The sequence below is a fragment of the Rhinatrema bivittatum genome, chromosome 2 (assembly GCF_901001135.1).
Source record: "Rhinatrema bivittatum chromosome 2, aRhiBiv1.1, whole genome shotgun sequence".
Taxonomy (NCBI): domain Eukaryota; kingdom Metazoa; phylum Chordata; class Amphibia; order Gymnophiona; family Rhinatrematidae; genus Rhinatrema; species Rhinatrema bivittatum.
Window position 1 is genome coordinate 26,825,952 of NC_042616.1, and position 13,181 is coordinate 26,839,132.

Here is a 13,181-nt window from a genome sequence, read left to right on the forward strand (position 1 = left end):
GGGGATTTTATGCCACTGTTAGCGGTGCCATTTGCCTCTCTTTTGGTGCCTCGGGGGTCTTCAATCACTTTCACGGGAGCTCTTTGCCCCCCTCCCTCATTTGGAACCTTGGCGTGTTCTTGCCACCCCTATCATGTTCTTATGTTCTTATCACGGTGCTTTGGGGTCTTCATGCCGCTGTTTGTGCTGGTTTTGACTTTCTATTCGTGTCTTGGGGTATTCCCTACCTCTTTTGATTCTTCTTTGCCCCTCTCATGGTCCCTTGGGCAGTTCAAGCCACCGTTGCGGGTGCCATTTGCCCCTCTTTTAGAGGCTCGCGTCGTTCTTTCCACTCTTGGCGCTGCATTACGCCTTGGGGTGTTGCTGCCTGTGTTTGGGCTGCTTTGCTCTGTCAGAGCACTTTGCGTTGTTCATGCCCACTCTTTGTGCCACTTTGCTCCCCCCCTCTTGGTATTTGGGAGTACCCTCCCTCTGCTTCTGATGCCTGCTTGCAAGTTTCACTAAACTTCAATAGGCACCTCCAAATTTTGGAGCCAAAAACAGGAACCGTTTCTTCCCCCATTGACTTTAATGGAAAACACACGAACGAATGACACAAACAAATTTGTCTTATTTCAAAATAAAATGAATTCTGAATGCAAATTAACAGACCAGCATTTTTTCTATGCCGATCAGCCTTTTCTCAGCGACTAGCTACCTAGCACAAGAAAAAATGCAGGACATCCTCCCCACATTTAAAATAATAAATTTATAATAAGATGCCATTGTTGTTTCTGTCATCATGTTGTCGCTGAGAAGAGGCTGATATATGTTGTGGCACGTGGATTTATAAAAGGAAAGATATGTATTATGCACCCAAAAAAATAATGATAAATAGCTTTTTATGTAAACTAAAAAAAAAAAAACGTTTTCTCTGTTTCTAAAATAATTGTTCTCAGATCGAACACTTTAGGGTGGAAGGCGGTTGATGGTTTATGATTATACAAATTATGTTATACTGATTACCTGGGTGGTTACAGCGGAAGTTATATGAAAACTCCAATCTCTTCATAAAAACGTTTTTTAGTGCTTAAATATTGCAGAAAAAGATTGTTCCATGTATATATATAGTTGGTGCCCATTTCTAAAGTTGAAGCAAAGGTGTGTTTTGTTTTATTATTATTATTGTGGGTTTATGTTACACCTTGTAATTTTGTGGATAATTTATAGTGTTGTTGTCTCACACGAGGGACTCAGCCTACCTCTGCTGTCAGTGCTGGGCGGGGCCAGGAGGTGGCAGCCAGTCAGAGGCCGCTCCCTCTCCCCAGCCTCCCTCCTCTCTCCTCCCCTCCCTCACACCGCCCACACCCCCCCCCCTCCCTCCCTCCTTACTGCTTTGTCTCCATCCTCCCTCTCTCTTCCATCTGCATCCATTAGGAGAGGAGCCGGAGGAGGATGCTAGGATGATGGTGCTCCTAGAGGACGTGAGCTTACCAGATTCAGATTCAGGGGTTCAAATTAAAGGAGAAAGTTAAAAGTGCAGGACAATGCCTGGGTCCCGGTGCTGGTCCGCATTGTCCCTGCTCAGGGTTCGTGTCTGGCCCGCTGGCAGGATCTCCCAGCTTTTGCTGCTGTAGCTGCAGTTTCTCCTCTTTCCCCCAGGATTATTCAGATTTTTCTCTGCTTGCTCTCTCTCTCTCTGCTCTGGGAAATGTGCAGCTCTGATCTCTTTAGTAATCTGCACGGCCCAGGAGGAAATGCATTGCTGTTTTCCCCTTTCTCCGGCGTTGCATCGCATGCAAAGTCCGGCTTCTTGGGGATTCCGGTGCATTTGTTGTCTGCATCCTTCTGTTTCTAGTCGCGGATCCCTTGCCCTGTATTTGGTAAGGGTTGATCTGTGACCGAGATGAGGGGGGGACCTGCCAGGGGAAGGATCTGTAGCAGTTAAGCCTTGCTTGGGTTTCTAATCTGCACTTCCCAGCAGGAGGTGTACTGGGGTTCTAGGGCATGTTGCAGTATTGCCTCTTCATAGATAACAGTTGTCGCTGCAGGAGCCTTGGGTACTGGTGCTGCTTAGGTGTTGCCAGGTTTGACACAAGGTGTGTTTTCTGCTCGGATTTTGGGTTACTTGGAGGTCGGTGAGCTTTCCAGATCCTCTGATGCTGACTAGGAAGGGAAAGTCTAAATCCCGCCCGTCTCCCACGGATGCTCCCATCGGGCCGATGGATGGTCCTCTTGGTTCGGGGACCTGGGTGCAGACGCCTGGCCCGGAGCCGGCAGTGGGGCTTCTGCCTTCCCCAGAGCCAGACCCCTCCTGGCCGGGCCCTTGTGCCTCCTCGGTGAAGCCCCTGAGATCAGAGGGCCTGCTGGAGAGCAAGGTATGGAAATGTATTTTCTCATGGAAATAAATAAAATGTTGACAGATCTTCCCGCCCCTTCCCCTGTTGCAGAGTCACAGATTTCAAGAAACAAGCAGTGAAACCCCAGACTAATAATAGCCAAACCTGCCCACAATCGTCTTCTCCGTCCTGATGTGTCCTGAAAATTTGGTGTAGATGGGACAAGAGAACATAATAATTAGGGAATAGTGTGGTTTCCATGTGCTCTGTTAGAGAATTAAAGTTACACGTTTAGGTTGAGAGCACTCCCCCCCCCCCCCCCCCCATGTGCTACCTCCAGCGAGCCTGCCTTTATTTATGTCCAAGTTTAGTCATAAACTACTATAAAGTTATGCACGTAGTTTAAGGTGGTTTAAAAAATCAGCACTTAAAATACACAGCTTAATTTCCTCTTATAGGAGCCACGAAAGTAACTGGAAATGGGAAATAGTTCACTGCCTAAGATGCAAATCTCTCCCTGCCCGGTTAGGATTCAGCACCGTGGGTTCTCCTGATGTAGCAGGATCAGATGTTCCTGATGCTCTGTTAGATCTGGGGTTGTACTACACACTGATTTATCCAGGCAGTGACATTCGATATTCTGCCTCATAACATAGTAATGTTATGTTCAGTTCAATGTAAACCGGTGCGATATGTATTGTATACAGGAACATCGGTATATAAAAAAAAAATTAAAAATAAATAAATAAATAATGTCCGCAGAAAAAGACCGAATAGTCCGTCCAGTCTGCTCATAGTAGTAACTGCCGCTCCGTGCAGGTTTTTATTTATTTATTTTATTTAGAAGAGTTTATATACCGGGGTATAGCAGTCTGCCTTCACTCCGGTTTACATTTTAAACAACATATTAAAGGAGTAAACAAAAATAGGTAACATTAATACGTAACATATTTCTATGTAATTCAACGAGAAAAAGGGAGAGAGAAGCATAATATAAAATAATCATAGTAAAAAACATCAACAGGTAACAGGCGTTGTACCAACTGGGATTGATTGGGATTGATTTAGGTTACTCCCAGGTTTCTATTAAGGGTAGTAACTGCCGCTCTGTGCAGGTTACCCCCAGGTTTCTGATAAGGGTAGTAACTGCCGATCCATGCAGATTACCCCCATGATTCTGTTAAGGGTAGTAACTGCCGATCCGTGCAGATTTACCCCCATGTTTCTGTTAAGGGTAGTAACTGCCGCTCCGTGCAGGTTACCCCCAGGTTTCTATTAAGGGTATTAGCTGCTGCTCCGTGCAAGTTACCTCCAGGTTCCTATTAAGGGTAGTAACTGCCGCTCCGTGCAGGTTACCCCCAGGTTTCTATTAAGGGTAGTAACTGCCGCTCCGTGCAGGTTACCCCCATGATTCTGTTAAGGGTAATAACTGCCGCTCCGTGCAGGTTACCCCCAGGTTTCTATTAAGGGTAATAACTGCCGCTCCGTGCAGGTTACCCCCAGGTTTCTATTAAGGGTAATAACTGCCGCTCTGTGCAGGTTACCCCCATGATTCTGTTAAGGGTAGTAACTGCCGCTCCGTGCAGGTTACCCCCAGGTTTCTGTTAAGGGTAGTAACTGCCGCTCCGTGCAGGTTACCCCCAGGTTTCTATTAAGGGTATTAACTGCTGCTCCGTGCAGGTTACCTCCAGGTTTCTATTAAGGGTAGTAACTGCCGCTCCGTGCAGGTTACCCCCATGATTCTGTTAAGGGTAATAACTGCCGCTCCGTGCAGGTTACCCCCAGGTTTCTATTAAGGGTAGTAACTGCCGCTCCGTGCAGGTTACCCCCATGATTCTGTTAAGGGTAATAACTGCCGCTCCGTGCAGGTTACCCCTATGCATTGTGTTAAGGGTAATAACTGCCGCTCCGTGCAGGTTACCCCCATGATTCTGTTAAGGGTAATAACTGCCGCTCCGTGTAGGTTACCCCCAGGTTTCTGTTAAGGGTAGTAACTGCCGCTCCGTGCAGGTTACCCCTAGGTTTCTATTAAGGGTAGTAACTTCCACTCCGTGCAGGTTACCCCCAAGCCTTATATTAAGGGAAGTAATATTTACAATCAAAACCAAGCAACTGTCAAACCCATAACAAAATTACTGCTAGCAGCATATTTACAGCCTTCCTGATAATTCAGACAGTGCTGCTTGAACATTCTTTGCTTTTGACTTGGCTGTAAAAGCAGTCCTGTGCTTTTTTCCCTAATGTCTACAGAAGGTAAAAGTCGGGTCCCAGCTTTGGCTGTCGTCTGCATCCAGTTTCCCTTTTTTTCCCTTGCTGTTGAAGCAGAGAGTGATTTTTCAGTTGCATCAAAAGAATGAAGGCTAATTGGTTAAGGGTAGTAACTGCTTCTCCATGCAGGTTACCCCCACGCAGCCTTTTCTTCACTTCGAACCTCTAGCCTGTAGGGATCTGCAGTGTTTGTCCCACGCCCTTTTGAATTCGTTTACTGTTTTTGACCTCACCTCCTCTTCTGGAAGGTCATTTCAGGCATCCACCTCCCTCTCCATGAAAACAATATTTCCTGATGTTGGTCCTGAGTCGTCCCCCTGGAGTTTAATTTCATGTCCATACAGGACACTTGACTCTGGGGGTACACAAAGTCTGACAGATCCTGGTCATACCCTGGATCAGTCCAGACTCCTGCGTTTTGCCTCCCTACCAGCAGATGGCGACAGAGAAAAGTTTCACTGACACTGCCATATAACCTAGTGTGCCCAGTCCCTCGATATTTTTCTGTCTCCAGCAGATGGTAGGGGTGTAAAACCTGCAGCCTGGAGTTTAGAAGAAAAAAAAAGAGGAAAAGAAGATTTGGGATTAAGAAAAGAAGTTTCCAGTTCTTCCCGGGGGGGGGGGGGGGGGGGTGTTGTTGTTAGGTCCTGTTGGGGCCCTTCCCCCATGGATTGAGGTGGACGAGCAGGGGGTTGGTGACCCTTCATGGAAGCTCCTGTGAGGGTGTACATCAGGTGGTCCAGATCCCTCATCCCTTCACGAAGCAGCATTGATGGATGCTGGGAACTCGGCTGTACTTTCTTCTGTTGCTGGAGCTGGCAGTGGCAGTAAAGTTTATTTAAAAAAAAACAAAACGGGAGGGGGGGGGAGAGGAGAAAAGCTGCCTCGCTGTTTGTGCTACTTGCAGCGCCAAGTCTCGGGTGGGGACGGCAGCGGTAAACAGAGCTGCCCTCCACCGGGACGATGGGCACGCAGCCGGTGGTGCCGCGTGGTTGGCGTGGCGCGCGGCTCGTTCTGAGGAGGTTCCCGGTCGTGTCTTGTCTTGAGCTGGATTGCATAGCCTCCGCATTTCTGGGCGGGGAGGGCGGCTGAGTGCTGACCCGAAACTTAAATGAGCCCCACGGGTGTCAGGCCTACCCTGTCAGCGCGGGAATGGTGGCCATTTTGATTTCCGAGGCGCGGAAGTGTTCCCCACCGCCGCTGTTGCCGGCAGTACACGGACCCAGGGGGAGGGGTAAAGAGGCTCTGGCTCAGAGGAGATTCCTCTGAACCAAGATTCAGATGACTCCCCCCAGGTTGTTTTTTTTTCCAGCGGATTTGTGCTGCTTAATTAGCCAGGCCAGCAGCGGGGGATGTTATCTCTCGGCCCCTGGTCCCGGTCCTCCGGTGATTCTCGGCTGATGAAGAGACCCAAGTTGGCGGAAAGAAAGCGGTCGATGAGCGTTCGGCGGATTTTCAGTCTTTCACCTCCTCCAAATTGTCCTGAGAGGGATACTGAGGGCGTGGGGGGATGATTCCCTGGGAACGGAGTCAGCGCAAAACGAGGCTGATCCTGACGAGGGACCGGAGGAGGCTCCAGTTGCCAAGGAAGTTGACCCTAAGGAGGTGCGCGTTTTCCGCAAGGAGGCGCCCTGGCCACTTATTCCTTGTGTCCTAAAGGAGATTGGTAGCGGCATTTTGCAGGGGGAATCCGACCTGGAGACTTGAGGGAACCGGCGGAAGTGTTTTCCTTTTTCTTAAGATGTTTAGACTATTGATGGTTTGGGAACGGGACACCCCTGAAGGTCAGCAGAGCGTTGGATCCGTCGCCGGAGGAGACCTTGGACGAAGGCCCGGATGCTTCAGGCTCGCTGGTACCTAAGAATACCACATTGCCGGCAGCGAGGTACAGGATCGAAAGTTGGGGGGTTCATCTGGAAAGGATTTTTGGGGGTCTCAGCCCTGCGAGTTGCAGCAGCGTGACACAGGGGGCGTGCCTGCACTGGGTCCAGCATTTGCAGGAGACGCAGTCGGCGCCAGCAGCAGCAGCAGGAGTGCAAGGCGGAGCGTTCAGAAGCAGCTGTGGCACATGGGGCCGATGCCTTCCACGATCCGATCACAACATCTTCCAGAGTTATGTCGTCTGCGGGGTCGACCAGAGACTTGCCTTCGACGCGAAACTGGTCAGCGGACGTTTGGTCCAAATCTCAGCTAGGGGCCCTTCCGTTCGAGGGCAAGCTCGGAGCAGAGCGGACTCTCCCCGATGCTTTCCTAAGAGCACAAGCTGCCACAGTGCAAGCCGGAAGGCCTTTTCCTTTCCCGCTCGGGCACCCTTCTGGGACAGGAAGACGTTTCGCACACAGTGAAGGTTCTCTGTCATCTCGAAGGCAGGGCTCAGGCAGAGCACAGGCCGGGGTCAGTCCGTTTGGGGTGGGCGCAAGCTCCTCTCAATGCCACTCTGCTATTCCGACCGGCAGAAGGCGTTTAACGCCTTTTCCTGAGGAGTGGGCCAACCTTACTGCGGGCCAGCGGGTCCTCGGTGTGTTGCGAGAGGGCTGTGCGTTAGAATTTGCTTGGCCAATCTGAGCGGTTTGCGTCGTGTCCCCTTATGCTCCCCACACCAGGCAGGTGGCGTCGGCGTTGCAGTTGGTGATTTGGGCGCTTGCATGTCCGCGGCCTCGTCAGAGAGCTCTTCTCTCCCAGGGGGATCCGTTATCAGAGGAGTTTCATCGTTCCCCCCCCCTGCTCGAGGAGGAAGGCAGAAACAGCCTTTTCTCAGCGGCTTATTCCTACCATTCCTGGTCTGTCAGTCGGTTAGAGATGAGAGCAGTACGCGTCTCGGTGACTGGCCTTTCTGCAACCCGCCATGGGTGGGTTCTGTCGGAGAATGCAACGCCGGTGGCCTCCATCAAGCAGGGAGGAACCAAGAGTCAGGCGGTTATCCTGTGAGCAGAACAGCACTTGGAGCAACTGGCGGCGTCTCACATAGCCGGGGTGGGCAAGGCGCGAGGGGATTTTCTCAGCTGGAGAAAGCTAGGCCCCAGAGAATGGGAGCTGTCAGGGACAGTGATGCATCAGTTTTGCAACAGGCGGGGCTTTCCCCACATGGTCTTAGTGGCGTCCAGGCAAAACACCTCGGTTTTATAGTCAGCAGAGAGCGCATGGGGCAGGAGGAATCGGTGTTCTGGTTCCGTCATGGCCTCGAGGAATTTGCCTCTATATATATATGCGCCCCTTTCATAGCTTGTTTCGGTTCATTTATAAGTGCCACTTAGACAGAACTCTCCATATATGACTCAAGGCATTTCCAATATACCCTTGTTAAGTTTAATAAATTTACTTCGTTTAACCTCAGCCTCTAGCTGCTTCAGCTCCCAAGTTACCACGACCCTGTTTTATTGTAACTTTGCTTCTTCTTCAATGTCAATGTTAATGTTTATGTTATCGGTTCCTTGTAAACCGATATGATATGATCGGGATCATGAATGTCGGTATAGTTGATCGGGATCATGAATGTCGGTATAGAAAAGAGTTAAATAAAATAAATAAATATTTTTTCATCCATGGCCACTGGTGGGCAAAGTGGAATGGCAGCTAAAGAAGCATCCGAGCAACGTGATTCTGGTGGATCCGGAGCGGCCGCATCATGCGTTGTTCATACCTGTGGTCAACATGTCCGTAGATGGGCCGCTGAGGCTCGGCCGGCTGCCTGACCTTTGCCAGGGCCCAGTATTTTCAGATCTGGCGACTCGCTTCTGTCTCGTGGCCTGGTTTTTAAGAGGAAACGAAGGGGCTATTCCGAAGGGGTCGTTACTACTTTATGGCAGGCCAGGCGACCTTCCACATCTTTGGCGTATGTGAGGATTTGGAGGGTCTTTGGATCCTGGTGTACCAATAATGGGGTACAACTTATGCAGGCTGCGGTGTCACATATTTTGGTCTTTCTTCAAGAGAGTTTGGTTAAGGGTCTAGCCAAATCTCTAAGAGTGCAGGTAGAAGCCTTAGGCTGTTGTTGGGGTAAGGTCCATCTGCTGGCAGGGAGGCAAAACCCAGGAGTCTGGACTGATCTGTGGTATTCCAGGAACGAAAATTAGCAGGTAAGACCCAATTTTCCTTACCTGCTGGAAAACTAATGCATTTTGAGCACTTCCCACACGTCCCTAAGAGTTTCATAATGCCTCTGTATTGCTTCTTGGTTCAACCACATCTTGAATACTGTTTGCATTTCTGGTCACTGCATTTGAAAAAAAGAGGTAATGGAATTGGAAAAGGTGCAGAGAAGGGCGACCAAAATGATAAAGGGGATGGAACAGCTCCTCTATGAGAAAAGACTAAAGAGGTTAGGACTCTTCAGCTTGGAGAAGAGACGGCTGAGGGGAAATACGACAGAGGTCTTTAAAACCATGAGTGGAGTGGAAAGGGTAAACATGAATTAGTTTCAAAAAGTACAAAGACTAGGAGACATGCAAGGAAGTTACTAGGTGATGCGTTTAAGACAAATAGGAGAAAATACTCTTTTACTCAATGCATAATTAAACTCTTGAATTCGTTGCCAGAGGATGTGGTGAAAGCTGTTAGTGTAGCTGCATTTAGAAAAGTTTTGGCCAGGTTCCTGGAGGAAAAGTCCATTAACAATTATTAAGGTGGAGTTGCAGAAATCCCCTGCTTATTCTTGGGATAAGCAGCTTGGAATCTGTCTACTCCTTGGGATGCAGCCAGTTACTTGTGATCTGGATTGGCCATGGTTTGAAAGAAAATGCTGGGCTTGATGGACCTTTGGTCTGACCCGGCATGACAAAACTTAAGCTCTGGTTTGTATTCCAGGTGCCGGTGACGTTTGAGGACATCGCCGTCTATTTCTCCCAGGAGGAGTGGGGGTCTTTAGATGAAGAACAGAAGGAGCTGTACAGGGAGGTGATGAAGGAGAATTACGAGACCCTGAGCTCTCTAGGTAAGGACTGCGTTATCTGAAATTTTAGCGGACAGAGAGGATGTTTATTAAAAGTCACTTGTGAGTTTGTTCCTAGGTCAGCTCCATAGCAGAAACTTGCAAACATAATCAAGACCTTTCCTGTTCATTCCCCAGATCAGTCCAGACGCTTGGGTTTTTCCATCCCTACCAGTAGAGGGAGACAGAGAGGAAAAGCTTTACTGACTTAACTTAGCGTGCCACCTGCAGTCCCTCAGTATTCCTCTGTCTCCAGCAGTCACACTGTGCAGGTGAAGATTTACTCCCAGGGGTGCTAGGCCCTGTTGGCGAGGCCATGCCCCTGGTAGAGTGGGGACGAACAGATGGTCGATGACTCTTTTTGGCCTGTTCCCAGATGCCAGGCAGGAGTTGATAAAGCCAGTGGGGCCTGCTCCCTCGATCCTGATCCTCTCCTCCCTCCTGCCAAAGGAGTCTCCCTCTGGCCCTGACCGAAAACTTTGAAAGGGAAGTGTGCACTTTTACTTTTTAGATTAAAAGAAAAAAAAATAGGAGTTATGCAGCTGGGAGCTGCGGAGACTCCTTGCTGAAGCAGGGCTGTGGCAGAGGTTTTTGACCTTGCTAGTGGTGCGCCGCCTATGAAAGGGCCTGCACCCTCAGTGGCCTCATCACTGAATCTGTAAGAATCAGCCGATGGGACGTGTCCCTTGGACTCTTTTCAGTGCGGCGTGCTTGGTTGCGTGGTTGGCGCACGTCGTAAGACGCACATACATGCTCACACAAACACATTTGCTCCTCTCTCTCTCTCACACACACACACACACTCCATCTCTCCTACACACAGGATCTCTCTCACCCTCACACATACACTCCCTTTGTCACACACACTCCCTCATATATACATGCTTCCTGACACACATACCTGCTCACACAAACACATATGCTCCCTCTCTCTCTATATGTGACAGAGGGAGTGTACGTGTGAGTGTGAAAGAGAGAGATCCTGTGTGTATGAGATGAAGTGTGTGTGAGAGAGAAAGAGAGGGAGCATGTATGTTTGAGTGAGAATGAATGTGTGCATATGTACATGTATGAGAGGAGAAAGTTTGGAGTCTGGCTTCTTGTAGTTTCCGTCTGAACGTTTGTATTTCTACTCTGTATTCCGTATTTGGAGAGCGTCTGGCTGTGTTCTGCATGTGTGACTTAGGTGAGGTATTCTGCCAGCATGTTGTTTCTAAATCGGGATCCGTAGCAGCCTAATGCATTCTGTTTTCCCAATAGGAGGTGTACTGGTGTTGTAGGGCCTGGTGTAATATTCGCAGTGCATGCGCAGTTAGTGCGTTAGGGTATGGCCGGCTTTCTTTAGGCTCCAGGATTTTGTATTATTCAACGTCCCTGCTAGTGGATGGGGGGGGGGGGGGGGGGGGGGCTTGTGTTGCCGTTACCCAGGTGACATCAGAATTTGAATATTATTTTTCTGCGGTGAGGGGACAGGTCCTTGTTTCCTGTGACCGTGGGGTATTTGCCGAATGTGAGGCGCAGGTTCTGGTTAGGGTTGTGTCCCACTCCTGTCTGGAAGAATGCCTGATTCATGCTCCTGACTAATTTTCGCGGTAGTTTTCCTAGCTGGCTGTTACTACTTGGAAGGTTCTTCTGCCGGGAGAGGGCACTGCCGTGCCTGCCCAGCGCCTTGCACCAATGGTGCAAAATGTTTGCAGCGGGGTCTCCTGCTTTATGACGCTGCCCGTACGGCATCTGGTAACAGGCAGGTGTGGAGAGAGAGCCATCGGACCCCGCCAGGATCAAACTAATCAGAGGGGATTTTCTTTTAAAAAAATCATAAGTTTAATTTAAAAAAAAGAACTTGCTGGGGAGAGGGAAATACATGCGCCAGACCTCTCTTCACATCTGCCTCAAACATCCCTCCATCCTCTTTTCTCACCGGTCTCTCACTCTTTGTCTTTGCTCCACAGTCCATCCCAACCAGTCCCCCTCTCTCACTCCACCCGTCCAGTCCCTTCAGTTACTCTGTCTCCCCCTACAGGTTCATCCCTAATTCTCCCTACCTCCACCAGTGCATCCTCACAAGTTGCTAACTCTCTCTCTCTCTCTCCACCAGTCCATCCCTGCCAGTCTTTCTCTCTCTTTCCCCACCAATCTCCCACTAGCCTGTCCCCACCAGTCTCTCTCCACCATTCCATCCCCACCAGTCTCTCCCTCCCTCCACCAGTCCATCCTGGTCAGTCTCTGTCTCTCTCTGTCTACCAGTCCCTTTCTTTCAATCTGTCTCTCTTTCTCCCTCCCTCCACCAGTCCATCCTGGTCAGTCTCTGTCTCTCTCTGTCTACCAGTCCATCTCTGCCAGTCTCTCTCTCTCTCCTTCCACCAGCCATTCCCCTCAGATCCAGCTGTGTGACTGCCTGTAGTCACACCACAAGTTATTGATTATCAGTACATTCTTGCACGTTTACTCCAGTGCTTTGCAATTCTATGTATTCTGTTTGTATCAGTAAGCATTACTTAATAACTTTAATATATCCTGAATGGGGTGCATAGCATTATATCTTCTTTGTTACATTAATAGCTTTTCTGTATATGGCCCATTACTGCAGGTAAAAATGAAAGAGAAGCATATGGAAGTCCACAAAAATGTTAGAGGTTGAAAAGGGGTCCGCGCTTCCAAAACAGTTGGAAAACCCTGGTCTAGAGACTGGCAGCTAAAATGTAATGCTAAAAAAATGCAGAGGAGGGCATTTAGGGTGCAAAATCCAAGGGAGAAGTACAGTATTGGGAGTGAAACTTTAAGCACAAAAGAACATCTGGATTTGGAGGTGATCAAGTCTGATGATCTTAAGGGGGGTCAGACAGCAAAGGCCAGGAAGATGCTCGACTGCACAGGGAGAGGAAGGGTCAGCAGAAAACGGGAGGTGATATTGCCCCTGTATAGATCCCTGGTAAGACCTCACTTGGATTCCTGTGTACAATTCTGGAGATCGCACCTTCAAAGGATATAAACAGGATGGAGTCGGCCCAGAGGGAGGCGGCTACAATGGTCAGTGCTCTTCCTTCTCAAGTATATAGGGATAGACTTAAAGATCTAAACATGAATACCCTAGAGGAAAGGCGAGATAGGGGAGATATGAGAGAGACATTTAAATACCTGCAAGGTTTCCATGCACAGGAGGTGAGCCTCTTTCAAAGGAAAGGAGGCTCCAGAACAAGGGCTCATGTGATGAGGGTGAAAGGGGGCAAACTCAGGAACAGCCTCCCAGTGGAAGTGATGGAGGGAAACACATGATCTTAATTCAAGAAATCATGGAATAAGCACATGGGATCTCTGCGGGAGTGATGGGAATTGTAAAGCTAAAGTTATTTGGGTGGATGGGCAGACTCGATAGGCTAGATGGTCTTCTGCCATCACAGTTCTGCCTTTCTATTGGGCCATCACACACGTCTTCATGGTTTCCTCCCCTTTAAATCAGCCGCTGGCCTTTCCTACATCCCACGTCCCTGTTCTCTGATATGGGGAACTCACTGCAGGCGATGCCTCCTGAAGCCCTGACTCCGGCTCCTGCCTTGCTCCGTGTGTGGGCCGATACCTGAGATTTACTGGCTCTTCTCACTTCAGATCCCACTCCTGCATTTATCCCCATCTTGCATTATGCAGGAAGATGTATTTTGGGAAAAGCC

At 49.2% G+C, this 13,181-nt stretch overlaps 1 protein-coding gene across 1 annotated transcript in view; it reads left to right on the forward strand.

Moving 5' to 3' along the window:
* Positions 1 to 1,412: 1,412 nt before the first annotated feature.
* Positions 1,413 to 13,181, forward strand: part of LOC115083721 (oocyte zinc finger protein XlCOF6-like) — a 30,202-nt gene continuing 18,433 nt past the window's right edge. The window contains exons 1-2 of the mRNA XM_029587707.1: positions 1,413 to 2,357; positions 9,390 to 9,516. Coding sequence (XP_029443567.1) covers positions 2,139 to 2,357; positions 9,390 to 9,516 — 346 coding nt within the window. The 5' untranslated portion in view covers positions 1,413 to 2,138. The remainder of the gene's footprint in view (positions 2,358 to 9,389; positions 9,517 to 13,181) is intronic.